The 26838-nt window shown below is 42.0% G+C and overlaps 1 protein-coding gene across 4 annotated transcripts in view; it reads right to left on the reverse strand.

The window, feature by feature from the left end:
• Nucleotides 1-26838, reverse strand: part of SCUBE1 (signal peptide, CUB domain and EGF like domain containing 1) — a 200471-nt gene that overhangs the window by 5881 nt on the left and 167752 nt on the right. For 2 of the 4 annotated variants that reach the window (XM_072329372.1, XM_072329353.1), the window contains 11 exons: nt 21413-21529; nt 19928-20050; nt 17120-17239; nt 15407-15499; nt 13290-13406; nt 11774-11932; nt 10434-10637; nt 9226-9387; nt 6990-7157; nt 6003-6164; nt 4384-4581 (listed from right to left, as the gene is read on the reverse strand). In XM_072329372.1, the coding sequence (XP_072185473.1) occupies nt 4384-4581; nt 6003-6164; nt 6990-7157; nt 9226-9387; nt 10434-10637; nt 11774-11932; nt 13290-13406; nt 15407-15499; nt 17120-17239; nt 19928-20050; nt 21413-21529 (1623 nt within the window). The remainder of the gene's footprint in view (nt 1-4383; nt 4582-6002; nt 6165-6989; nt 7158-9225; nt 9388-10433; nt 10638-11773; nt 11933-13289; nt 13407-15406; nt 15500-17119; nt 17240-19927; nt 20051-21412; nt 21530-26838) is intronic. The other 2 variants (XM_072329380.1, XM_072329364.1) reach the window with 1 other exon arrangement.

A 26838-nucleotide genomic window follows, 5' to 3' on the forward strand; every position in this document is an offset into this window, starting at 1 on the left:
CTATCTCTTAAAAAAACAACCACAAAACAATACCACAACAACAAACCTCTTCTAAGTCATATCCCTGAGTACCACATCCAAGCGGCTCTTAAACACATCCAGGGATGGCGATTCAACCACCTCCTTGGGGAGCCCATTCCAGTACCTAACCACCCTTTCTGTAAAGAAGTTCTTTCTAATATCCAACCTAAACTTGCCCTGGCGCAACTTGAGGCCATTTCCCCTCGTCCTGTCACAAGTCAGTAGTGAGAATAGACCTGCCCCACTCTCACTGTAAGAACCTTTCAGGTACTGGAAGACAGCAATAAGGTCTCCCCTCAGCCTCCTCTTCCTCAGACTAAACAGCCCCAGCTTCCTTAGTCTCTCCTCATAGGGCTGATTCTCCAAGCCCTTAACAAGCCTCGTTGCCCTTCTCTGGACCTGCTCCAGTACCTCCATGTCCTTCTTGTGCTGAGGTGCCCAAAACTGGACACAGTACTCGAGGTGAGGCCTCACCAATGCTGAGTACAGGGGCAGGATGACTTCCTTAGTCCTGCTCACCACACCATTCCTGATACAAGCCAGGATGCCATTGGCCTTCTTGGCCACCTGGGCACACTGCTGGCTCATATTCAGCCGACTGTCCATCAGCACACCAAGGTCCCTTTCCGTCTGGGAGCTTTCCAGCCACACCTCCCCAAGCCTGTAGGATTGCCTGGGGTTGTTATGACCAAAATGCAGGACCCGACACTTGGCCCTGTTGAAACTCATTCCATTAACCTTGGCCCATCGATCAAGTCTATCCAGGTCTCTCTGTAGTGCCCTTCTCCCCTCAGGCAGATCAACACTCCCTCCCAGCTTAGTGTCGTCTGCGAACTTACTGAGGGTGCACTCAATCCCCTCATCCAAATCATCAATGAAGATGTTAAACAGAAGCGGCCCAAGCACCGAGCCCTGGGGGACGCCACTTGTGACCGGCCGCCAACTGGATTCCACTCCATTGACCACAACTCTCTGGGCCCGGCCATCCAACCAGTTCTTCACCCAGCGGAGCGTGCACCCATCCAAACCACGGGCAGCCAGCTTCTCTACCAGAATGTTATGGGGGACAGTGTCAAAGGCCTTACTGAAGTCCAGGTAGACCACGTCGACAGCCTTTCCCTCATCTACTAAGCGGGTCACCTTGTCATAGAATGAAATCAGGTTAGTCAGGCAGGATCTACCATTCATAAACCCATGCTGACTAGGCCCGATCCCATGGCTGACCTTTAGTTCGTCCATGATGATACCTGAGATTATCCTTTCCATAACCTTCCCAGGCACCGAGGTGAGACTGATGGGCCTGTAGCTGCCAGGATCATCTTTCCGGCCCTTTTTGAAGATAGGCGTCACATTTGCCAGTCTCCAATCCACCGGGACATCCCCAGTCAGCCAAGACTGCTGAAAAATTATGGACAGTGGTTTGGCAACCACATCCGCCAACTCCCTCAGAACTCTAGGGTGCAACCCATCCGGCCCCATGGACTTATAAACATTCAGCTTTCTAAGTAGATCCAGGACCATCTCATCACGGATCACGCAAGGCTCTTTTGGTTCCCCCTTCCCGTCTACCAGTGTAGGGGGCTGCGTTCCCAGGGAGTTACAAGCATAACTATTGAAGACCGAGGCAAAGAAGGTATTAAGTACCTCAGCCTTGTCCCGATCCTCAGTGACCAAGTTGCCCTCAGAATCCAACAAGGGATGGGGATTTTCCTTAGCCTTCCTCTTGGTATTGATGTGTTTATAAAAACATTTACTATTCTCCTTAACCTTAGAAGCCAAGCTCAGTTCTAGCTGCGCCTTGGCCTTCCTAATTTTCTCCCTGCACAGCCTCACTACAAACCTGTAATCCTCATAAGTAGCTCCCCCATTCTTCCAGAGACCGTAAACTCTCTTTTTGTTCTTTAGATCAAGCCAAAGGTCTCTGGTCAGCCAGCCCGTCCTCCTCACCCGTCGGCTCATCTTTCGCGATTTTGGGACAGTCAGCTCCTGCGCCTTTAGGACAATTTCCTTAAAGTATTCCCAACCTTCCTGGGCTCCCACACTCTCCAAAGATACTCCCCAGGGGGCCCTCTCAACCATAGTCCTGAGGAGGTTGAAGTCCGCCCTCCGGAAGTCCAAGGTGGCAGTTCTGCTGACTCCCCTCCGCGGTTCGACAAGGATCGAGAAATCTAGCATTTCATGATCACTTTGTCCCAGACGGCCTCCAACCTTTACATCCCTCACCAGACCATCTCTGTTAACAAACAGCAGGTCCAGAGTTTTGTTTCCCCTCGTCGGCTCCTTCACCAACTGTGTCAGGAAGTTATCTCCCACACACTCTAGGAACCTCCGAGACTGTTCCCTGTCTGCTGTATTGTAATCCCAGCAGATGTCTGGGAAGTTGAAATCCCCCACCAGAATGAGGGGGAGTGACCTTGAGACCTCCCCCAATTGCCTATAAAGCATCTCATCCACCTCATCATCCTGGGTAGGTGGCCTGTAGCAAACTCCCACAATAACATCGGTATTGTTGGCCTTGGTTTTTATTCTGATCCATAAGCTTTCAACCCTGTCATCATCATTATTGATTTCCACGCATTCACAATCTTTTTTAACATAGAGAGCTACACCACCACCTTTCCTACCTAGCCTATTTTTTTTAAAAAGTTGGTAGCCCTCAATCACTGCACTCCATGTGTGGGAGTCATTCCACCACGTTTCAGTGACGGCAACTATATCAAAATTTTCTGAACAAACAATGGCCTCCAGCTCCTCTTGTTTATTACCCATGCTGCGTGCATTAGCATAAAGGCACCTGAGCTTGGCCTCCTTGCGATCAGCAGCAGCCCTAATAGCCTTGTGACTACTATTAGGCGTTTCCACAGCCACCAGCTTAACACCAGCCCTCGTGTTTTTCCTACAAGGAGGCAAGTCATCCTCCTCCTTCACCAAGGGCCAAGACCTTAGGGGTTTAGAAGCATACCCCTCTCCTGCAAGCACAGGGACATTGCATGCAGTTTCCATTTTGGTGACCCCAGCTACTGCCCCACCCCCCTTCATAACTAGTTTAAAGCCCTCTGGATGAACCTACCCAATTCTCTCCTTAAGATCCCTTTTGACCGGTGGAACCCAAGGTCAAAAAACCCAAACCCCTGCCGGGCACACCAAGCTCGGAGCCAGGTATTGATCTGTTGGCCCATTATATTGAATCCCTCATTCTTCCCTGAAGCAGGTGGGATAGAGTTGAACACAACTTGTGCTCCCGAACCCTTTACCTGTCGCCCCAAAGCTCTGAAATCCTTTTTCAGAGTCCTCATGGAAGTTCTGCCTACCTCATCACTACCAACTTGGAACATTAATAGGGGATAGTAGTCAGAGGGGTGGACTAGAGAAGGAAGCTTCATCCTTACATCCTTAACCCGGGCACCCGGGAGGCAGCAGACCTCTCTATGTAGAGGGTCTGATCCATATCCATATCTCTCCAATCTAGAGATAAGGATGTGGTGTGGGACCACATCAAAGGCCTTGTGCAAGTCCAGGTGGATGACATCAACTGCCCCTCCTTTGAAGGAGTGACTGATGCTGTCACCCCATCATGGAACGCCACCAGATTTGCCCTTGGTGAAGCCATGCTGGCTGTCTCAGATCCTCTCCTAATCTTTCATGTGCCTTAACATCTCTTCCAGAAGGCTCTGCTCTTCCCAGGTACTGAGGTGAGACTCACTGGCCTGTAATTTCCCATGTCTTTCTTTCATACAAAAGATGTAGAAAATACTCTGTTTTAAGCAAAGTTCCATATCAACAATTGCCTTTCATGTTTGGTCCCTATTGGAAATTTAACTACAGATCAGTAGAAGCTGGATACTTATAAAGGACTGCAGGAGAGGTGTATCATAATGGTGTCTTAGCTTCAGGAGCAATCAAAGAAAGAATACAATACCTGCTCCACATGAAGTTGGGAAAACTTGGATTTCTTGAAGGTGTCGGGTGTACCTGCCCTGTGCCGTGGCAAAGATTTAGCAATAATTGCAGCATTTACTCACAAAGGATAAGTAAGAGAATAATTTGTACAGGTGTCAGGAGATACCTCTCCTAATCTAACTTAGCATTACTGCATTGACTTCTAGAATGGCAGTGATGTATTCCACATGATAACTGGGCTAGACAAAAGACCATTCACTGCTTTGTGATTCAGCCAAGACTCCTGAATAATTAATATGTTAATTGTTATTGGTACAGTGTTCTGTTTTAACTTGCCGTGCCAGTTCATTCAATAGTCCTTTTAGAAACACTGGAAGTTGAGGACAATCACCCCTTCAGTATGAACTTTCCACTCAGACTGTTTGCAATAAATATTTATATAACCCATGTCTGACAACTTACCACTTTTCCTCATTACTAAAACATCACCGCACTCATCTTCTATTGGGAGAAATATCTCAGGCACAACAATGAGTATTCTCCTCTTTGGAGGTGGATTTATATTCCAAATGCATTCAACGTTAGCTGGGTAGTCTCCAGGATAGTTGGGCGATTCAATATAGCCAGTATAATCACCAAGTTCTCCTCCACAGTGCTGGTCTGCGCAGGAACATAAATTAGCATTTGTGTTAGCTGATGAGATAATTCGAGCTGCTTCTCTAGCTCTGTCAAGAGCAAGCCTATACTTCTCCTCACCTGTTTCGAAACCGATACATTCTTCAGCTGCTTCCTTGTTGAACACTGAAAGCCCTTAAAGCAACAGTCAGCCTACAGAGCTGATTGCAACTGATTTGCACGACCATAATCTCCAGTGTGTAAGATGACCCTCCATTCTGACTGCTTTGATATTTGATTAAGAAACCAACAGGTAAGTAAACAGAATCCCATTATGAAGGCACTCACACAGTGGTTACCACTGAGGCCATGATGACAAAAAGTTAACTTTTCTGACTGAACTTCATGTGGTTTTTACCTTGGTTTAGGTGTACTGTGATACTGTGAATGCATGTGATGATCCTAATAGGCAACCTTACCTTGATTATGGATTTACTTTGCTTTGTTTTAAATGAAGCAACTTATTAAAGAACCTCAATCGATACACGGAAGTATTATTTTCTGAGTATTCAAAACTCCTATTGAATTTGCCACGAGTGTGATTCACTGAGTTATTTAACTTGGTCTTTCCAGGCCTACACAACTGTGTAAAAGCAGGAATACACTGAAATATTTTCTTAATCAAAAAATTCTGCAAGGTCAGAAACTGGACTGAAAACAGAAAATATCCAAGCCAGCAAAGTGACATCAGTGGTTTAATTTATTGGAAAATAATCAAAACTTCTTCAAATTCTTTGAGAATAACTAATATATTCAAATTACATTAGAAACAATGGCTTAATAAGAATAAAAACTTATGGCAGCTGTACACAGGAATATTTAACACGACATTACCTAACTATTATAGAGAGCTTCTCTTAAGTTTGCATGTTAGGGATGAAAGAAAGCTGTAGTTTAAAGAAGCAGCAGTTCACAAAAGATCAAATACAACTAGACAGGAATCCTTGGAGATGTTTAAAATGGTAATTTAAGACAGAAGGTTGAGTACTGCAAAAATGCCTATGAGAAGATTTCACTGTCATAAGCAATTATCTGGCATTTGCAGTATGCATGACTGTGTCTCCTAGTACTTTATAACGACTAGTAGCAGTTGCTCTCATAGAAGATCTTGTGCTCTACAGAGACAGAAATATGCATCACTGCAAAACTCTGGGAATCTGAAAGCTCAATAGTTTTAACCTGTAGCTGGCACTCTATGAAATGACATTAATGCTAAAACAATTAAATGCATCAAACGATAGTTTTCCAGGTTTTGTTCTCATTGCTTTCAGTTTTTACTGTTCCATGTGGCAGCAGATACGTGCTAACTGGGAAATACAAGAGTGCAACCTGACAAATGAACCTTCAAGTTGTGGTTCAGAACCAAAGACATGCTTCACCTCACAGCTAATATAAATGCAACTTACTTTTACAGTGTGTAACATTAGTGGAGCCATCAAAATCTGTACTTGTGTTCCCAGGGCAGGTGATGCAGTAGTTTTGACCAAACTCAGGCTGATAAGTTCCTACAGGGCATCGGATACATCTGTGTGTTGTGGAGTTGTAGTAGTGTCCAGGAGAGCAATGAACTGCAAAGTATGAACCACATTATTTTCAGAAAGTAACAGTTTTCATTGCAGAGACATTTTCCCTCTACTCCAGACATAACCCACAATGCCCCAAAAAGGACATAAGCTCGCAGTATTTCCAATTACAAAGGACTTTCTAACTAGAATTCTCTTCTGAAGACTGGTGAACTAGTAACTCTCACTGTATTTGATACGGAGGTTTCCCATGAGCTAATAAAAAATGGAAGATGATACCTATCTGCCTCAACAACAAAAAGGTCTTTCACAATAGCAAGAGGGAAGTTCCTATGTTTGCCAGGATCAGCATGTAATTCAAATAAGTAAGCCAAAATAAGTTTGGGCAGACTCCTTCTTCAGCGTTTGCATTGGAAGTTGTCATTACAGGACAAGCAGCACATTCCGTACTTACAGTTGTTGCCCAGATCATTGGTAAAGAATCCTTAACTTCATACAATTTCTGTAGTATTTTGTTTTTCTAATTTGGAAAATAAAACCAGGCAGCAATGGAAGGCTAAACCATTCTCTGATGCAAGCTGGTTTGATTTCCTGCCATGCAATGAAGCTGATTTACTTCCCAGCTGCAAAGCAAATACTGTATGTGTCTGTGGTAAATTCCAAATACAATAAATATTGTTCAGTCTCCACAACCTTGGGAGATCACGACTAGTTTACAGATTGCCCGGACATTTAATTTTATCACACACAGTGTTCCTATATGCAGTGACTATGTTCGTTTTGGAGACTTTAGAAGTCTGTTAGTATCGAAGCTCACAAATAAAAGGGCAAGCAGCAGGAAAATGAATCACGGAAAGATATGAAATTCACCTTTGGTTTCACAGTCTTGAAAAGAAACAGCACCTTCGTACTTGGTCACAAGCCCTCCACCACATGGAAAGCAGAGTGTCCTTCCTGGTTCAGGTTGATATGTACCGAGAGGACAGACTCGACAAGGTTTAAAACCATCTGACGAATAGTGTCCAGGAGAACACTGCCCTAGAAATGAAAATGATCATCTGTGTTAGTGAGCCAAAATATAGCTCATAGTTGGCAATGCTTCTTTTGCCTTAAAATAGTGACTGCAGGACAGCTGCGGATCAAATTCTAATCTTACCTGCATCTCTATTGTTCTTGTAACTATTCCCTAAAAACAGGGCCAGCGATTAGGACTAGTTTCTTAATGAGCTCCTTTCTATCTATGTTTCTTTCTAAATTTCCTTTTTCAGAAAGGGCCTATTAAGATGTTTTTATAATACTTTCACTGAGCCTTTCACCTGAGAATCTTCACGCCGCTCCAGCAAGGAGATCAGCACTCTGACATGTGTTAGGTGTTCCCTGAGGATGCCTAATAGCAATACTTTGTAACTCATTTTCCATAAGAATTGAAGAGCAGACAGAAAAAACTGGCTTGAAAACCTGAAGGTTTTGAGAGCTCTACGTGGGATTGGGGCGTTTTATAAACCCTGACACTGGGAAATGTTGGGGGTGTCCAGCATCTTGAGTAATTGGAGCTCAGGATGGACAAGAAATCCTGAGCAAAAGCAAAGTTCAAGCCAAAGTTCCTACAAAAGTATAACTCTTACAGACACTACTGGGATCAGTATCTCTGGGATTTTGTCATGTCCCCCTCCCACCTGGCTAGAATATGACTGTACAAGTTGGGTGATGTGACATCGACATCAGAGACATAACACTGCTAATTTGAAGACAGTTCTGCACTTATTTTTTATAGCAAAAATATCCTCCTGGTCTGGTCCAACTGGTCACTGAACTGTAAAGTGAACGTAGTTAATGAATGGACGTGGGTCTGGATTTCAATGAAAAATTAAGAATGTGTGAAATGTGGCTTATGGATATCCTTTCAAAGAAGAGGTACCATTGTGTTTTCATACTGCTAAATGCTTGCTGCTTTCAGCACTAATACGTCTCAGTCGTTACCTGAGGATGTATATAGAAGTGAGCTGTTGCCAAAGGTGAAATAAAGAAACCTTTTCCTACTAACTGTTGTGTTACTTTGGTCAGTATACTATATCAGCATTCTTTAAACTCTGATAATGTATTCTTGTTGGATTTTGTTCAAACAAAAGTCAACGTAATGACGATGTACAGGCATTTCAAGTGTTTTTTCAACGATAGTTCCTGCATATCAGCAAAATCTACCATATGTTTGACTGGAGACACTGGACTTTTTTTCTTTTTTTAAATTCAGTGAATGAAGAGAAATGGCAGTTTCTCAAGTGTCATTCATTGTGTGCTCACTCTAGATATCCTCGATGTAAGCATTAATGTAAATTATATGGATAAGTTTTAAAGTCAAAACTGGCAAAGCAGATAGGACAGATTTCTTTCTAAGGAAAAAAGCTACTAGATTTTGCTCATCTGCAGTGAAATAATGGAGATGAAATAATCAACAGTGATATATCTTGAACAACTTACAACAGAAGCATTTACAAACTGAACTTTGCAGCTCTCTTCTGAAACCAGAGATTACCATCGTAATCCAATTCATATATAACGAGGTTGAGTCAGAGATGCTGTGCCACTTGTCAAAAGCTGCAGTGAATTCATACAGCACTGACACAGTCATTAACTCTGAACCCAGGTACAGACCCTTGCAGCAGGACTATCTCAAAGTTACAACTGCTGCCAATGAAACCAGGTAAACTGCACCTCATACAAACGCTTAAATCAGCAGGTTCATTACACTCACCAATACCAGCCCAAAGTAAACTATCCCTCTGGGTTGCAATATACCTGATGAGTCCTTACAAGTTGAGGTATGTCTGTTCAGACTCCATACCTGACACGAAGTAAGGAGCTTTGCTTGGCTTGTTCATTTTCATACCATAACCTTGCTGCAGCAGGTCCCACCTTCAATTGGCAATGTCAGCATGTCAGTGAATGGAACAAGCCAAAACATTTTGTATGTTGCTTGTAAGAGCACAGAGATCTCTTCTGTTACCTTTACAAGACAGAAGTGTGGATGGCTCTCCCCTCTTTTAGCCTCCACACCTCACAGGCTGTGTGGCAACATCTAATCCTTTTACAATCACATCAAACTTGCCTCCACATTCTGACACATTCCGGGCGCCCGCTACTCCCTGTCCATCATTACTTGGGCAAGGCTCACAGGTAAGTTGACCTTCTGTGTCTTGGTATGTTCCTGGTGAGCAAGGAACGCACTGATTATGTTCTCCGCTATAAAAGGTGCCCGTGCTGCAGGTAACTGAGAAAAGAAAAGAGGAATCTGCATAAGGACTTCGATTTTGATCACATCATTTTCCTATATGTTAAACATTTAGAGAAGACGGATCTTTATAGTCCTGATATCATTAGTGGTACTTTTGCATGCATTAGGCAAGGATCCTCACCTGATGTAAAGAGGACCATCTGGGATCTGCAATCAAATTACATCAGTGCAAGCAAGGTCCTTCTTCTATTATTTAACCTATTAAATGGCATTCTACTGTGCCGAAGCAGAAAATCTGTCTCCTGTAATCAGTTCTGGTGATATCTCTGGGGGCAGTGTAATGTTTTATTTTTCTTGACACTCAAATAGCCCAACTGGAAGGCATTTTAAGTATACAAATGAATTAGTGTACTCTTTTATAGTAACAGGTCACAATTACATGAAAGGTTTTTCTCTGCTGGATATTAGTAGTTAACATGTATGGGCTTCTAGACACTAACAGCAGCAGCCTTTTAATAACTGCTTCTAAATCACTCTTCCTACGTGATGAAAAAGGCCTCAGAAACAACTCATTAGAGGCATCTCTCAGATCCGCTCTTAACTCCTTTTTGCTTGTAAATGACTTGGTGTCTAAAAGCAGCTGGAGAAAGAGATATTGAAAATGTGACTTCGAGTGATAAGAAACCTTGCTAGTGGCTGAGAACTGCACTAGTAGTTTTGCACTATCGCCTTAGCACTGCAGCCTAGTAACCGTGGAAGAATCTTAAAGAAATTAGGTGCTTCACACAAAGTTAAAATAGATTTCTATAGATCGTTCCTTCTTCTTTTTTTTGTTTTAATTGGACTTTCTTGATTGTTAAATATAAATATACATATAGGTCACAAACTACCTGGTGATGAAGAGAAATAAGAGAGGCAAATTCGAACTAAATATACAGCATCTAGGCAAATGCTATTTCATTGTTTCACAGAACCGTACATGTATTTTCATTGGATACTGGGAGTAACTGGGAAATAGTTGTCAGCATACTGTGGCAATGTGTTTTTTTGGGTATGGCTGAATGGAATTGATGGGGACTTACCACATTTCCCGTCCTGCAGCACTTGCCCTGTACTGCAAGCTTCATGCCCTTCAGTAGCTTTAGCTGGCTTCTGAGCCACTTCATATTCTGTCCCAGAAAACTGAATGTAAAATTGCTGTTTATTAATAGATTTCCTCAATGTTTTGATTGCAGTTTGCAGCTTCTGCTCCATCCTTTTCCGAACACAGTCAATGTTACAGGTGTCTAGATGGGAAACGATAAGAAAACTAGAAGCAATTGAGATTGATGCTTAAAAGAGGTGCTGAACAAAAAGCTCAGCCTGCAGTACGCTATGACTCCTCTCTTTGCTTCATTGCCTTCTCCATATAAACTGTAGAAGCAGCTCACTGTATTTAAAATCAGCCCTTTTATGGGGCCACCAGTAGTACACCGATGTCCATCAAACTGAGCAGCATGGCTTGCAAGTGAGTGTGGAGCACTGGTATCTCAATCACTAAGACATCTGGTTATAGTGAGTGCACAGGCAGAGGGCTGCAGAAATCACCTAGTCTAGACAGAAGAATCAAGGATAGCACTGCACAACAATGCTGTACTCTGCTTTTTTGTGCACCATTAGAGGAAGGGTGAATTTCCCACTCCATTGTATTTCCACACAGGTGTCCTGTCAGACACCTCCACCATTTCTGAATTTTCTCAGTCCGCTCAGCTGATTAGGATTTCTCCCCACATTTCTGATCAAAATACATAAGTGACACAAAGAAAAGTGCTTTTTAGCACAATTGGCCATTTGAACTACCTGGCTACTGAGAAAACCCTCACAGGTTAAGAAATCTGCCTTTGAAGACTGACATGTTTATAGAATTCAACCTACATTTTCTTTGGCTGAATTTTACAGCATAATATCCTACCTCATGAATAACTTGCAGCAATTCTTTTTCTTCCCGAAGTTTGTTATGAATACATGAATTAATCAAATGTGTCATAAAAATGTTCAATTCTCAGACTGAAGTTTCAGCAACTTACATATTGGAGGATATTTTTAGGGTCAGTGTAACAAAACTTCTAGTTAATCCTTACATTCTCTGTGCATCAATTAGCACTTCAGTTGTCTGAGGAAATCAGGCTAAATTAAAATACAAGACTTAGCTCCAAGACTTGAGGGAATTTTGCTGTAGGTCCAATCTTTGTTCCTTGGCTTAATTTCATACCTAATTCCTTTTGATAAATCTTGGAAACTGAGTTTGGAAAGGCTGCTGAATGAAGCTGGTGCTATAAATTTCACACGGCAGCTTGACGAAATAGCATTAAAGAGATTCTAACAACACACTAAGGAATCGAATTATGGTTTCTCTCTGTAGACTCAGAGATCTTTCACAAACCTGAGACTTCTTCTGACTTCATCTCCACTTCAAACTCTGCAGTGATGTGGGACACTTCTTTTGATGGTGACTTGCGGCCCCGGCGCTTTTTCTTGGAGGAATCACACTTGAGATTCACAAAAGTCACCTGGCAGTTGTCTGTACAAGGGAATTGACCTCCTTTCATGAGAGAAACCACACAAAAAAAGAAATCAAGTAGCAAGGCAGCAAGTGACAGGCTAATGAGCAATATCTCAGCTGCGTTATTATTAATGCACTGACAGGTTTCGTAACATTTCACATGCAGTTAGACACTTTGATCCTTTTGTTGGTGAAAGCAGGAGGCAAAAGCACTGATGCGGTGATGCTCAGCTGCTTAGTGTTACCTATAGTGCCTGTAATTTCCTGTATCTTTTCTGTGTAAGGATTAGGAAACTATTTAGAGAAATCAGGTAAGAGCTGCAATACTACATCCAGTCATTTTGTGGTTATGCCAAGCAAGAGAGTCAGGTTTCACAAATTCATTTGAATGGCAGGCCTGGGACTAAACCACAAGTGTGGGCCTCAAGAAACTACTAACTGGTGTTCTATCTCTTTGAGCAATCTCTTGCTCAAAATCTCTTCAGCATTCATTTGACTTCTTGCTAGCATGAGTGGTAAGACAGACTCACAACACAGAATGTAACACCAGAAGACATCTTCTGTAAGTTCCTCTAAGCAACAAGTTAATATTGAACTTCAGATATTTCGGCTGTGGAAATGCACAGCAAAAATGTACTCTTTAATTGTTTAATCTACTCCATTGTATCAAGGGGATGGAGGACAAGAAATAAATGTCATGAAAATCTGTTTAAATGTATTTAGCCTTAAAAATGAATTTAAAAGATAGCAATAATGGAGCCCCAAACATTACTGTCATGTGTTTTTTTTTTTTTTATAACATTTAAATGCTTTGATGCAGCCTAATAAATCCTTTTTTATTTACATTTCAGATTTGTTGCAATTATGTCTAAATCTTCTTCTAAATCTTTCTTCTCACAGCATAACTACTCATTCTGGCTTAGCATATGATTTAAGGCTATGTAAAATCAGATTTTGAGTATAACTTTCCCATTTAGGGGTTGTCTTACTGCGGCAACGGATACTAATCCAATATAACACAGATGACTAATAGCTTTTTCTAGTATACGCTTTCTTTTATAAACTTAGGTTGGAAAAAAACAACATTATTTCTTGTAACTGCATTGGTCATAGCATTTTGTCTCAAGATATTTCTGCCATTCCATCAGAAAAAGGATCAGCTTAATTCCAAATTCATGTAGTTTTGGACAAAGATTATTTTCAAAGCAACTCATGACATCTCAACACTGCTGTATTCAAACTCATGGCACTGTCCAGCTACAGTGTGGAACTTGACTTGATCTTAAATTCAAATCCAAATATGAAAAGACTGGGATGTGAAAACAAATTACGCGAGCAAGCAAACAAACAAGCAAAAAGTTACAAAGCTGTTTATGTGTTAGAAGAAGCCACGTACCTAACACAGCCTGCTTCCCAGCATCTTTTGTTTTTTCCTTGCTGCGGGGCCGTAAGTGGCACTTTGCATCTTTAATTTTAAAACGAGCTTTCTGCTTGATCGGAGGGGCTAAGGAATCTGTTGATGTGGAACGACAACAACAACAAAAAAGCCATTGTTTGTTATGCAGATAAAATGAAGCCTGAAATTTATTTCTGAAAATAGACTCAAAAGAATTTTTTGCAATGTAGAAAACACACAGAGCAAGCAGTATAACACCTCCTGAAAAGGGATCTGTTTGCCTAAGTTTATTATGTCCCACAAGCACTTACTCTTGAGCCCAGACAGATCAATGAATTTGCTAGTATTGCACACGCTCTGCACGTACTCCTCCCATCCAGTACGCCTGCACATCTCTGTGGGATTTGGGTGAATTTGCCATGTATTATGAGAAAGGTTCTCTGATAGCATTCGTTTTTCTGACTCTGTGTCTCCCTGTGCTATTCCGCTGTAGCTCTGCTCTTGCTCATGCCAACCAGTAGCAACAGTAGCTTAATGGAGTTAAACTGTTGACAACGGAAAACTATCCAAAGGAAATACCTTAATTTGATGGTGGTCTATAGCTTGCAGGATTTTTTTTCTTCAGCTTTAGATCCAAGCCAGTCATAACTTTAAAGGCTCCAAGTATGTAGTGCTTACATAATGCAACTGCTGACTGACCTCCTCACAGATTTCATGGTGTAAAAGGTATGGCACAGCCTGTCACTTTCCTGCTCCTGCAGGCTGCCCCTTGGAGCTGGAGCAGGTAAAAGGGTGTTGAAAGTAAGTGATGATGCAATGGGGAGCAACCTTGAATGCATTATAGAGGTTACCAGCCCCTGTGGCACAGGCAGACAGATGGGCTGTTGTGTTAACATAGCATCATACAGCATGTAGCATTCCAAACATATAACAAGTACATGGCTAGAGAGCAGGGAAACTGGAGAGAAGCATGGCAGGTGTTGTTATGTAAAATGGGCTGATACTTCCCTCCACTGGATGCTGTTTCAACTGCTTCTAATTTTGCCAGACTTCATCTTCTACAGCTGATTTTAATTTATTCTGACCATCAGCTTTTGTAATTTTGAAATGCCTGCAAAATAATCCAGCCACTTCTGTGAACAAGATGAATGAAACACTAAATGTGCCCATAAAGATATTGTAACCTTTCTGGTTATAGAAATGCAATGCCCAGAGCCTCTACAATCCTCAGCATGGTCTTTGTAGCTGACCACCGGGCAGCACTGTTCTCTTTGACTGTTGTGATCCTGCTGAGCTTCTCGTCTCCTAAGCTGTGAAGAACTGCCATTTTTATGTGCTCACTGTCAGATGTACAGAGGGACCTGGATGTCCTGGTGGATGACAGGTTGGCCATGAGCCGGCAGTGTGCCCTCGTGGCCAAAAAGTTCAATGGCATTAAAAAGAGCGTGGCCAGCAGGTTGAGGGAGGTGATCCTCCCCCTCTTCTCTGCACTGGTATGGCCTCATCTGGAGTACTGTGCCCAGTTCTGTGCTCCCCAGTACAAAAAAAGGCAGGGATCTCTTGGAAAGAGTCCAGCGGAAGGCCACAAAGATGGTGAAGGGCCTGGAGCATCTCCCCTATTAAGAAAGGCTAAGTGAACTGGGTCTGTTTAGCCTTAAGAAAAGAAGACTGAGAGGGGACCTGATCCAGGTCTATAAAATATATGCGGGGCAAAGTGGTGAGGCCAGACTCGTGTGTGGAGACAGGACAAGGGAAAACAGCCAGAAACTGGAGCATAGGAAGTTCCGCATGAATGTGTGCAAGAACTTTATGGTGAGGATGACGGAGCACTGGAACAGGCTGCCCAGGGGCGTTGTGGAGTCTCCTTCTCTGGAGATATTCAAGACCCGCCTGGACACCTACCTGTGTGGTCTGGTGTAGGGAACCTGCTTTGGCAGGGGGGTTGGACTCGATGATCTCTGGAGGTCCCTACCAACCCCTATGGTTCTGTGATTCTGGACTGTGGAAAATAATTTACTCCAGAGCTTGCCCTTGTTGAATGTAACTCTTAAATCTGGACTTGTGTAACCTCAGAACTATCTTGCATCTCCTTAGTAGTTTAGCAGGACAGCACCTACCTGCGCAGCTGGGAAGGGTGGCATTGCGCTTCTGCTGAGCCTTGCCTTGCTGGACAGGAACACCACAGCTTAACGTGTAGCTGTTCTCTGAATCTGTGAAGCAGAACACACAGTCAGCATGCACGGCATCAGCCTCACAAAACACCTGCTCTGATCGGCACTCGCAGCACCAATGTGCCATGCCTGAGCACACTAATACTGCCAAATAATGAGGCATTTAAAGTGCTGAACTTGGATTTTAAGTGGCTGAAGTAGCTTACTAAAGGCTACTGCTTTACAACATTGAATACTGTTTGTTTCTTCCAGCACTGAAATCTTACATTTCATAAAGAGTTTGGCATGAGATTAACCAACAATTAAGTAATTCCATGGTGCACAGATCAGAAATATTTTACAGTGTTTGTTCATGGCAGAATCCTTGTGCTTTGATCATCTCTGTGCTTTAGAAAGTAAATCATGTACATTAGTAATGAAGTTAGCTTCAGATTGACACATTTCTTGGCAGAAACAAAAAATAACATTCTAAGAACTATGAAAGAGTTTACATACTGCACAGATAAAGCTCTGTATCGGTGCATGCAAATTAGATAAATGCATGGGTAATCTCTGCTAAACTGAGAATAACGTGTGAACAGCCCTGCTGTATGTAATGCCAGGGCCAACATGAACAGTAGAGACATCTTTGTGGAAAATAATCCCATGTCAGAAAGAGAACACCCATGAAAAAGTAATCTCAACCTCCACCACAGCTCCGCTGCCCTGCAAAACTGTGCAGATGAAAATTACATGTAGCAAATAATAAGAGAAAGGAGGAGGAAAAAACCCCACCGCGAGATGCCTGGTTTTCCATAACATTCAGATGAACTACTGCCAACAGAATTTATTGAAACCCAGCAACTGCCAGGAACAGAAGCAGCAAATAGTGAGTGGGGGTTGACCTGTACAGCCTCCAGAGGCAGATTAAGTTATATCCATTCTGTGTGAGACAGTAAGGCAGGTTTTAAGCTGTTGCTGGGTCATTCACTGCTCCATGGTGTCCCTTGCTGAACTGATGGAAGTTTTATCCTAATGTGGCGTAAGAGTTTGATCATGTGCCGGAGCTGCCACAAACTTAAGTTGCTCAGGGTGTCCCAGCACCCCTCTCCTGCCCCTGCCTCAGACTCTGTTCTCTAAACCAAATTATCCAGGAGGTACCATTCATTTTTCAATCTGTTTCCACTCCTACTTGATCACACAATTTCAGGATATGTCAGGATGTGATGCAGAGTCCACCATTTTAAGCAGATCCCTGGAGGGGCTCAGGGTGCTCTATTCATAATGATAGTACTTAACAATTAGCAGGGAAATCAACCTCTCAGTTTTCCTCCCATTTTGATTAGGTAATTTAATGTATCAAAAGTTTTCTTTTGCAACCTTTAGTTAAGGTTTTTGTAGGGTTTTTTTATTTTTTATTTGACATCTTCTTTCCCCCCCCCCCCCCAATGACAATTCAGATTAAACAACCAAGGGCCAAACCCTTAATATAACAGGCAATCAGTTCTTGTATTTAATCACCTGCATGCTTGAACAAAATTTATAGAGACCTTTTTCATGCTTACAGTTGTCCGTAACAAAAACTGAATGCAAGAGTCACGTGTACATTAGCAGAGAAGAATCATCAAGTCACACTCTAGAGAACACTGTCACTTCAGAGAACAGGTATTTTGTACAAACCTGGAACAAAAAGGGTATTGGAGGGGCATGATAGGAAGCAGCTCTCTATTCCTCCCGTCTTACTACACACTAGTTGAGCCTGGGAAGCTGGTTTGGCATTTGGGAGACATTTCACCATCTCTGAGGAGAAAAGAAGAAAAATCAGAAGCTGCCCAACCCAGAACCCTGCACATCCACTTCTTCACAACAATGAGAAAAGGAAATGTAAGTGGCAACCAAGAAAAACCACAGGTGCAGGCACTTCTGAAATAAGCGTTTAACAGGAGAGAGAACATTTGGATCTTGAGATTGGACTTGGAAATGAAACTCCTTCAGATTTTTAGGTCTAGGATCTGAGTCTTTAATTCCCATCTTCTTTTTTTGGGACTGCTCAGGTCCAGATCTCTACTTTGAAATGCAGGTATCTCTAATAATGAGCATAATGCTGCACGCACAATATCATCACAGAAATAATGAGTAATATTAATGACATGAGAAGTCCTGTTCCCCTTTTTTGGAGGCCCAGCTCTCTGGTTCAACAGGACAACAAAAACAACATACACAAGAATCCCTCTCATAAAGGTCTGTTTATTTAGATTGCCAGTGAAAGCATTTTCCATTTCTCACTCCAGTTCTCACAGGCTTATATTTCAGTTCCATGCTTAAGCCTCTGGAAGCAGAAAACTTCCCATCTGGATGGGGGTGAGGCAGCAGATGCTGAGATTGGGAGTAGATGGTCCCATTGATCCTTTCAGCCACTATTAAACATCCCCAAACTATGGTACGTATATATTAGCTGCTCCTCATCAGCACCCACCACACAAGGCACACTGCAGCTCATAAATAGATGTGTCCCATTTCTCCTCGTAGCTTCACAGCAAGACGAAGTTAGAATACCCCGTAGGTATTACTCACAAACTGCTCTTTGTGTTTGGGTGAGGGGCAGTTTGTGTTTTAGCTGAACCTACATGAAATTATTGGGTTAGTTGCTGGACCAGTTCTGTGCTTTACCCTAAAGATGATGGCGTGCAACTGATAATTAAGATACTGCATTTATTTTAATCTGACATCTTTTGGTACTCAAGTATTATTTAAATATACCTTTCCTTATAAATGACCAGATGCATTCTCAGCTACAGCCAGTAGGTGCCATCAGTATCTGCACTAAGGCAGGCTCACTGCTTCCTTTCCTCCAGTCATCTCATCCAGAGTTTTACTGTTTGGTTTGACTGGTGGCTGTAGTGCTGGGCACCAGTTTATCCAGATAGATCATGCTGCATCACATGGCTGAATATCAGGCAGGTGTGCATAGAGCAGCTCTTGCTTCAGCCCTGTATAAATGCATGTTCAGGTACGTACGTTTTTCCTCTGACTCTTCTTTTCTGCTTCATCCATCATGCTCACCTTGCAAGGTGGACCAGGCTGACTCCCATTTAGCTCCTAAATGGCCATGTTGCTGCAGAAGAAGTGCCATTTTTCCTACTCTCTACCTCACCACCGACCACAGCAAGGTAGAGATCAGAGCTGCAGCATCTGAGTTCTGTAGGACAGTTTTGGGTTGGCCAGACTTCAGGAAGAGCTGACTAAAGTTGAGATGAAATAGGCCAATTGAAATGTGGTGGCTGGAACGAGCCTTCCTGGCTTGGCCTGAGTACAGAGGAAGGGTCCCAGGAGCCACCATTTGGACTGTGTTCCTGGCCTCACTGCTGGTTAAGTATAAATTACAAGTCCTTTAAACACATCTGATGTTCACATCTGAAATACAGCAATAACCATCCTCTACTTATCTCCCTCCAAAGGCCTTTAATGTTGCTTTGGTGATGTTTGGAAAGATATTATTTCTTTGGACTGAGGAGAAAAACACAGGTGCAAAGCGTCATTTCTGAGCAAAAGAGGATTTTGTTACTGCAATTGTAGAACACAGCAGGGAGGTGACACTAATTTTAAGCCTCATTAATTTCATCAAAGAAAACGGTGTCCATTAATGGAAAAGAATGTTCTATTTTCCATCTTCCAACTGAGTATTCCAAATAATGAAGAGAAATATACAACCAGGAAAATATTTCAATACAAGCTCTTACTATGGGAAAAGCATTCTTAGTAGGTTGAGGAAGTTCTGTGGTCTAAGTGTATACCAAGCCTTTTCTGGAGGGCTAACTTATTTTTACAGTCCTTTGTTCTCTACATAGCAGTGAAGGTAACGTACCTGAAGGTAAGTGGGGAAAATAAGGTTCTTACTGGTAGTTAGGAAGAAAGTCAGTGGCAAAGGCTGAATGCCAGCTGAAACCCTGCCAGCTCTAAAGTACCTTCCATACTGCTCTGTCCATGTAAGTGGAAAAATGCCACAATCGCATGATGTGAGAGGCTGGTGCAGTTCTCTCTACTCCAGAATACAGTGCTTTCTCTCAGTCTGTCAGAAGATCCCCTTTTAAATAAAGCCTCTCCTTCATTTTTGTGTCTTGCTCCCAGTTAGGCAATAGCCATCAGTTCCTAACATCCATGTCCATATGATATTCATGGTTTAAGGAAACAAACAAAAAAAGCAACAACTTAAATTTCACTATGAAAGGCCAAATGTATGCCATTCTCAATAAAAAATATGAAAATCGAATTAAAACCTTACAGAAATGTAGCCATGACCAAGATTTGTCATGTTTCAAACTGTGCTTCTAGAAGACAAAATAATCTACCTAAAGGATACACAACAATTAGAACAGATATTCAGATCTGACACAAAGTTTGCGGCACTTGCAGTACTTGCTATCATTTATTGTTTGGAGAACGGAGCAGCACCACAGCCACCTCTGGGTCAGTGACTTATACACTTACCAACGCAGTCCTTTTTATTCCAGTGCAGTTTCTTTCCAGGTGGACAGACACACTCATAGCTTCCCACTGTATTCAGACACCCATAGTCACAGCTGCCATTGCTGATGCTGCATTCATCAATATCTGAAAACATAATTATATTGAGAGGAGTATTAACGATGTTTGCATGGTATCCCTGAGTACACTGCACATACACGTACTGTGCATTGAAATGTTGTGTGCATATCTGTACTTACTACATCTTCTATATTTACATCATATATTTTACATCAGTGCAGACAACAGACTTGTCGAACAGTTCAGCGTACTTTGCATACATTCACCCCCAGACACATGCATAGCTCCTTCTCCTGTAATGTTTTACACATATCACAGAATCATAGAACCATAGAACTGCTCAGGCTGGAAAAGACCTTAAAGGTCATCAAGTCCAACCATAACCTAACCATAGTACCCCAACTCTAACAACCCTCTGCTAAATCGCATCCATGAGCACCACATCCAAATGTTTTTTAAACACATCCAGGGATGGTGACTCAACCACCTCCCTGGGGAGCCTATTCCAGAGCTTAACAACCCTTTCTGTAAGGAAGTTTGTCCTGATATCCAACCAAAACCTCCCCTGGAGCAACTTGAGGCCATTTCCCTTAAGGCCACATGACACAATTAAGTTACTCGTCAGGATTAGTTACACTGAAATTCTTGGAAGTTCTCATGAGATGCATATTGAAAGTCTTGCAGCATCTGGACAATAATGCATATTACATTAGACAGAAAAATGTCAAAGGCTTAACTGCTCAGACTCTAGTGTAATGATAGGCCTCAAAAGGTGATAGTAATAGAAAAATTGTCACTGCATGTATTTCTAAGGGAGGTCAGGCCATAAGGGCTGACAGGCTGAGAGCTTACCTACTTTTCCAAACCACGCCTGAATCACGTTTTGAGCTCCAACTGCCACATGCCTGCCTCTGAGCAAATCTACATGGCCCACAGGAACAGTGTCTAAGTACTAGTCAACTCTCCCCAGTCCCCAGCTCTGGAGCCTTGTGACCCAGTCTGAAGTCAGATGTGAGGTACAGGTAGGAATCAAATGAGGGACTAGGTTTCAGCGCACACTAGGTCCTACACCAGTTAACAAACACAAGCCTAGTCCAATTAGCCACATCTTCCTCTGGCACCTGCAGAAGAACAGCAGCATCCACACAGCAAGGCTCAGAGCCACAGGCTTCTGGTCTGTTCTGAGGCTGCTGTGCTTACCACCGTGACAAGAATGCCAGGCCATTGTTTTTCACATTCTTCAGGGAATAATTCAGACAATTGGAGAGGCTGAAATTTCAGTGACACCCAGCTCAAGATATTCTAGCTTTAACTGTTTTGGTTCATCTTATCACCTCCAGTTCTAAAATATCCAGCTTAAGAACGTATGGCTCAGTAAACAGCTCACAAAGCAAACGAGCAAACAGATGAGGAAAACTATTTCCAAACCTCCACAGTGCGTCAGTCCGTACAAGGTGTAGCCTTTATGGCAGAGACATTCAAAGCTTCCAGGGTAGTTGATGCAGGTGTGATCACAGGTTCTTTCAAAGGAACACTCATCTATATCTGAATTCAGAGAGAAAGCATTAAGAAGTTAGAACTCGTTTAAAGTGGATGGCTGGGATTTCACAGCCAGCTGCAGTATCTTCTTCCTGATAAGCTAGTAGGTCCCGTTTCAGGTGAAATCTGAATAAAATCCGTTTCATTCCTTTAGTCCCTTATAAAGGAAGGACTTGCATGTATGTACGCATAGAAAGGTAACGGAAGGCTAAACATGAAGACTGTATTATAAATATTCACCATTAGGTGGCAACATTTAACTTCTGAACCTTAATACCCAGCAGGGTTGTGAAGGCATTAAGATTTTTGGGGGACTCCCTGCACCTAAGATACAAGTCTGGGTCCAAAGCCTACATTCTCCCTAATTCAAGACAATCTGACCTCTTCCCCTTCAAAAAGCCTGGCATCTCTAATTATTGCTGCTTGCTAATGTGAAACTCCTATTTACACAGCCTCTTCCAACCAGCAGCTTATGAAGAAAGCAATTAACAGCACATTACTTCAAACAGTAGAAAGCTTTTGCTGAGCAGGGAAACGTAAGGGTTTATTTGACAGCAGCCCTCACAGAATGGACTTGCTGAAAGCCATTACATTAAAGGTACTTTAAATAGCAGTGTGTGCAAAATAACAGCACTTCCGAGTGAGTTTTGTCCTCAAACAATTGATATTCCTAGAAACCCCATCATTAAATAATTTTTGTTAAAAGGCCAGAGAAATTAATACAGTGGCATCACTTGAGAGTCATACATTCAGAAGTATCTCTCAAAAACAAACAAAATAAATAAATAAATTTAAAAAAAAAAATCACATTCTTTACAATATTCCTGAGGGATAAAGGAAAGGAATAGGATTTCTTTTATAGCTTGCACACTTTCTAGGGTTGCTCCTTAGCAGCACCATTACTTCACATAACACAGACTTTCACACTGTACATGTTCAGAAAGGGGTGCATGGAAAACGTGGAAAGTCACATACACATAAGGGTATGCTACCCAATTCCTATATCTGAGTACTACTTATAAAGTTTTAACGTTTAATGAAACGTTCTAGACCTCCTCGTGCTATTATAAATGCAAATACTTAACTTCAAGAACTATAAAATCAAGCTTTTATGTGTGTGTACACAAAACCAAAGGCTTTGTGAGAGTTTATACATGAATTTACAATGTTGTAAACAGACATATTTTATACGATGTCCAGTTCTGAGTGTCTGAAAACATGCACTGAAAGGGCATTCACAACAGGGAAGGCTACCGCCCAGGCAAATGCGTAACATGAAATGAAGTATACATAACAAACAAAACAATCTGCTATAAGGTTCGAAGTCCGCATCTCAACCACCTGCTATGGTCACACTTTATAAAAAGACAATTGAGATTTTCTATTTTGTTTTTTCATCTATTCCATTTTAATCCATGTTCTGCATCGCAATCCAAGTTGAGGAAGTCATTTCTTTTTAAGGTTTCCTTTATAGTCTTGGAAATAGGAGGCTTTTGAATATGCATAGATGGCAAATCGTTTCAGTTTTCTCCAAAGAAATATGTAAAGTAAAATCATTTGGAAAATGTACTGAGTTACAGATTTAAAGGACTTTTACTGCCTAACAAGTTGAATCTTACATCATGGCTTCATTCACATGCAGCCTTGTTCACTACAGCAAGAAATCTGCAGAGGCAGTTCAATTGCTGGCCTCTGACTTACCATGGAGGGATCTTTAAAAAAGGTTAATTTTGTGTTTCTCAGTGGTGACCTTATCCCGTATTATTTTATTCAGTGGGGTTTATGTGTTGCTGCCACACGTACTGCTCTGTGCCGTTATGCATCATGGCACAGAACTTCACAGGTTTTTCTTCAAGTTAACAAGGAACTGTACCCTCCCTGTCTGTGTAAAGAGCAGACCATCTAATAACAAGACCAGTCATCTGCTTGCCAAGAAACAGACACTTAAGATAGACAAATGTATTTCCACTGCATGAATTATTGCATGAAATATCAGCTACTCATAAACCTACATCTCTTATGCTGGCTAGCAGAAACAAACGATTTTATTACAATACAAAGCCCACTCTAAAAAGCTTTTTTTAGCCATTTAAGCCTCTCCTCCCACCAGTGCTGCTGTTCTCATAAATCCAGCCCCTGCTAAACTCAGCCTCTTGCTTTGGCCGATCCAACATGGAAAGCTTCCGCACAACCTTTCCCTTGCTTAACAACAAGCCCTTGTCACCCTCTGCTCCTGCCTGCTGAGGGCACGACTGGAGCTGCCCAGGGACGGAGCTTTCCACAGCGCCGTGCCTGCAGAATCACCAGTCCCTTGAGGAATTCAGCACTGGCCATAGAAAAGGGAAAAGTATGCACCACATACTCTCCGCTAAAAGAAACCCATGGTGTGATAGAGGATACTCAAATCCTCTTACACTTTTTTTTTCCCTTCCCTTTTAAACTCTGAAATCTGTGTTCGAGGTGCTATTACCTCCTCAACTTCCAGAGACTTTGAAGTCGGTCCTCACCTCTTTGTAGTGCCCTGCAATACTTCTCTTCATGAAAAGATGTGTTTATTTCCCGCTACCCCCACGATACAGTGATATCCCATATGAGGCTGAAGAGTAGGGAACTACCCTATTCTTCCATATCCACGGACTGGGCTTCAAATTGTGCATACCACACAACTGGGAACGAATGCAGGTATCTAACCTTCAGCTCCTTTGTACAAGCACATCTATGCAATCCGTCAGTATTATCTGCTGAAGAGAAGCCCAAAAAATACAAAGGCAGGTATATTGCAGGTTACAGCTGTAGCAGCAGGGGAATGAATTTTTATTTGGCTTTGTGGTCAGACTCGCCACAAAACACATGCACATGCTCACACACACAACAAACATGATTTTTTTTTCTATTGGGTCAGAGTGAATTCCTCACACTGAGAAATGAACTTCCTTGGCTTGAGGTGCTTTTAAAAGTGATTTAAAACTATTTAAATTAAGGTTTTGAACAATTTTACCAAGAAAAGTCAAAGCATTTTGTTTAAAAGGAACTGCAGTGGAAACTTTGAAGTTCTTAGACTATTCTGGTTGAATTTGGCATGCATTCACAAACAGGCCGAGCTGCCTCAGAATCTTTCAGAACTGCTAATGCTAATCTTAGTTTGCTACTCTGACATCCAATTCAGCACATTCTTTTTATTTTTTCTTTACTCAGAAATTCCAGTCACATCGACCACTGTTTTCAGCATATGTGAGACATCTTCACAGCTTAACTGTTTGAAGCTTGTGGGAACTACAGAGCTAAACTCATCCCTGATAGTACAGGATGAGCTTCCTGCTGGAGGTAGTTTTCCTGGTGGTAGCACATCATTCTAAGGCAAGGAACTCCCCACTACTACAGCTGAGGTGCCAATTTCAGGGTCTGGACCAAGTCCACTCCATCATTCTGTGATTCATGTGCACCCCAGATCCCCAGACCTCTCTGAAGTACGCTGTTTATGGTACCCTGTGCTGCTGATCGCTCTCCTTCCAGTTAGTGCTTCCATGACATCAAAGAATCAGCTCCAAATAAAATCCAACATCTCTTCTATCAATCCACATTTTCATCTCCAAAGAGAGTATTTGAACAGTGCAAGCACTCCTTCCTTTTTGCCTAGGAGGGATTCAAACTGAAGAGACTGTTCAATGGTTTAATAAAAGAGTAGGATTTTCCTGTTTTTGAGGGAAGCGGTTGTTGCTAGCGGTGGTCATGCTTTATAATATTTGTTTGGCCCTGTTCCTACTATTTCAAGACAGAAATTTGGATTATTTAATTAGTTTTTCAACCATACATATATATGGATATACGGTATATAAAATTTCATGCTTTTACACATTCATCATTAATGATACTTATTTTTCTTGAATATGTTTGTAAGCATGTGTCAGATTGTCAGTATTGGCAAGTAAGATCTTCCATTTACTTCCAGAAGGGGAGATAGATACCTCTGAGCTATTTGCTCCTAGGCTTCCTCTCACAATTATGTCTCTGAGGTGACCTGAAGGAGCAGGGAGAAAGCTGCTCAGTTTCCATGCTCAGTCCCTGCCCTTTCCACTGATGCTGCCAGCAGGATCCCAATTACAGTAGCACTAATTGTTCTGGTGGTTTGTGTGATGTGGACTCTGACTCATTTATGACTGTATAGAGCAGGGCACCAAGAAGCCATCACACAGTAATGATTTTTACTAAGTCTGAAACTGAGCTGGATTCCTACCAGCAGTTTTGAAGTGAAAGGCTTCTTTCTGCACTCTGTTTCCAGCCCTCAAATTCAGTTCCTTATATTCTCGATTGCCATTGCTTTTTTCTCTACAGTAAATTTGAGAGGAATTAAATCAAAGACCAGAAAACCGATGTGCTATGCAGAACATTTCAAAAAGCATTAGTGTTGCTAGCAAAGAGCTCAACACTAAATATTTAAAGATGAAGCTCGTAAAGAACATGGCAAGGGGAAATTATTATTTGATGATGCTATGTGTGCCACAGAGAACAAGACAGGAAGAACTTTGAGACAATCAAAAGCTTGATACAGTTTTAGCATGGAGGGCAGATAGGAACAGTTCTGGGCACTGTGGGCAAAGAACCCATCTAATAGCTGATTTGCTTTTATTCACTGAGGCAAGATGAGACATATGTGCTGGATTACAGAATATTTATATATTTAATAAATATATAATAATTAATAATAATAATAAATTTAATATAAATAAATAAAATACTTTTTTGGGGGGTGGGGTGGGGGACATAAAAATAGAAACAAAAACAAAAAAGGAAATACGTATTTCTATTGTCGATTCCTTCATCAGTGAATGTCACTCATGACACGCTGAATGCTGACAAAAATGGTCACGGTTTCACATTAATACCTTGAGTTAATCTCACAGTCATTGTTCCATATGCTCCCAATCCTTCCCTAAGTTAGTTTAAGTAAACCTTCATTATGGCAACAAAGACATCTGTATATCACAAGTACTTCCTAGGATGCTGTGAAGCACACGCACACCAAGGAATATCTGGCTTTCAGATAATCCCTAGGCTGAAAGCGATGGCCCAGGTGTCCCACTGGGACACAAAGCCATGGATCAGAGCAGCAGCAAGCAACCTCCCAGTGAGAGTGTCAACAATACGTAGCCTCATTTCAGCCATCTCATGCTCCCTGGTTTATTCTTAAGCCCCAATCAAGTGCAGACTCCATGTGGAGTACCCCGCTCAACCCATCACACACACAAGCCCAAGCCCAAGGTGAGATATAACGTTTGTGCTCACATTTCTCAGCTTCCAAGTCACTGGTTTCTCTG

This window comes from Excalfactoria chinensis, chromosome 1 (genome assembly GCF_039878825.1).
Source record: "Excalfactoria chinensis isolate bCotChi1 chromosome 1, bCotChi1.hap2, whole genome shotgun sequence".
Classification (NCBI taxonomy): Eukaryota; Metazoa; Chordata; class Aves; order Galliformes; family Phasianidae; genus Excalfactoria; species Excalfactoria chinensis.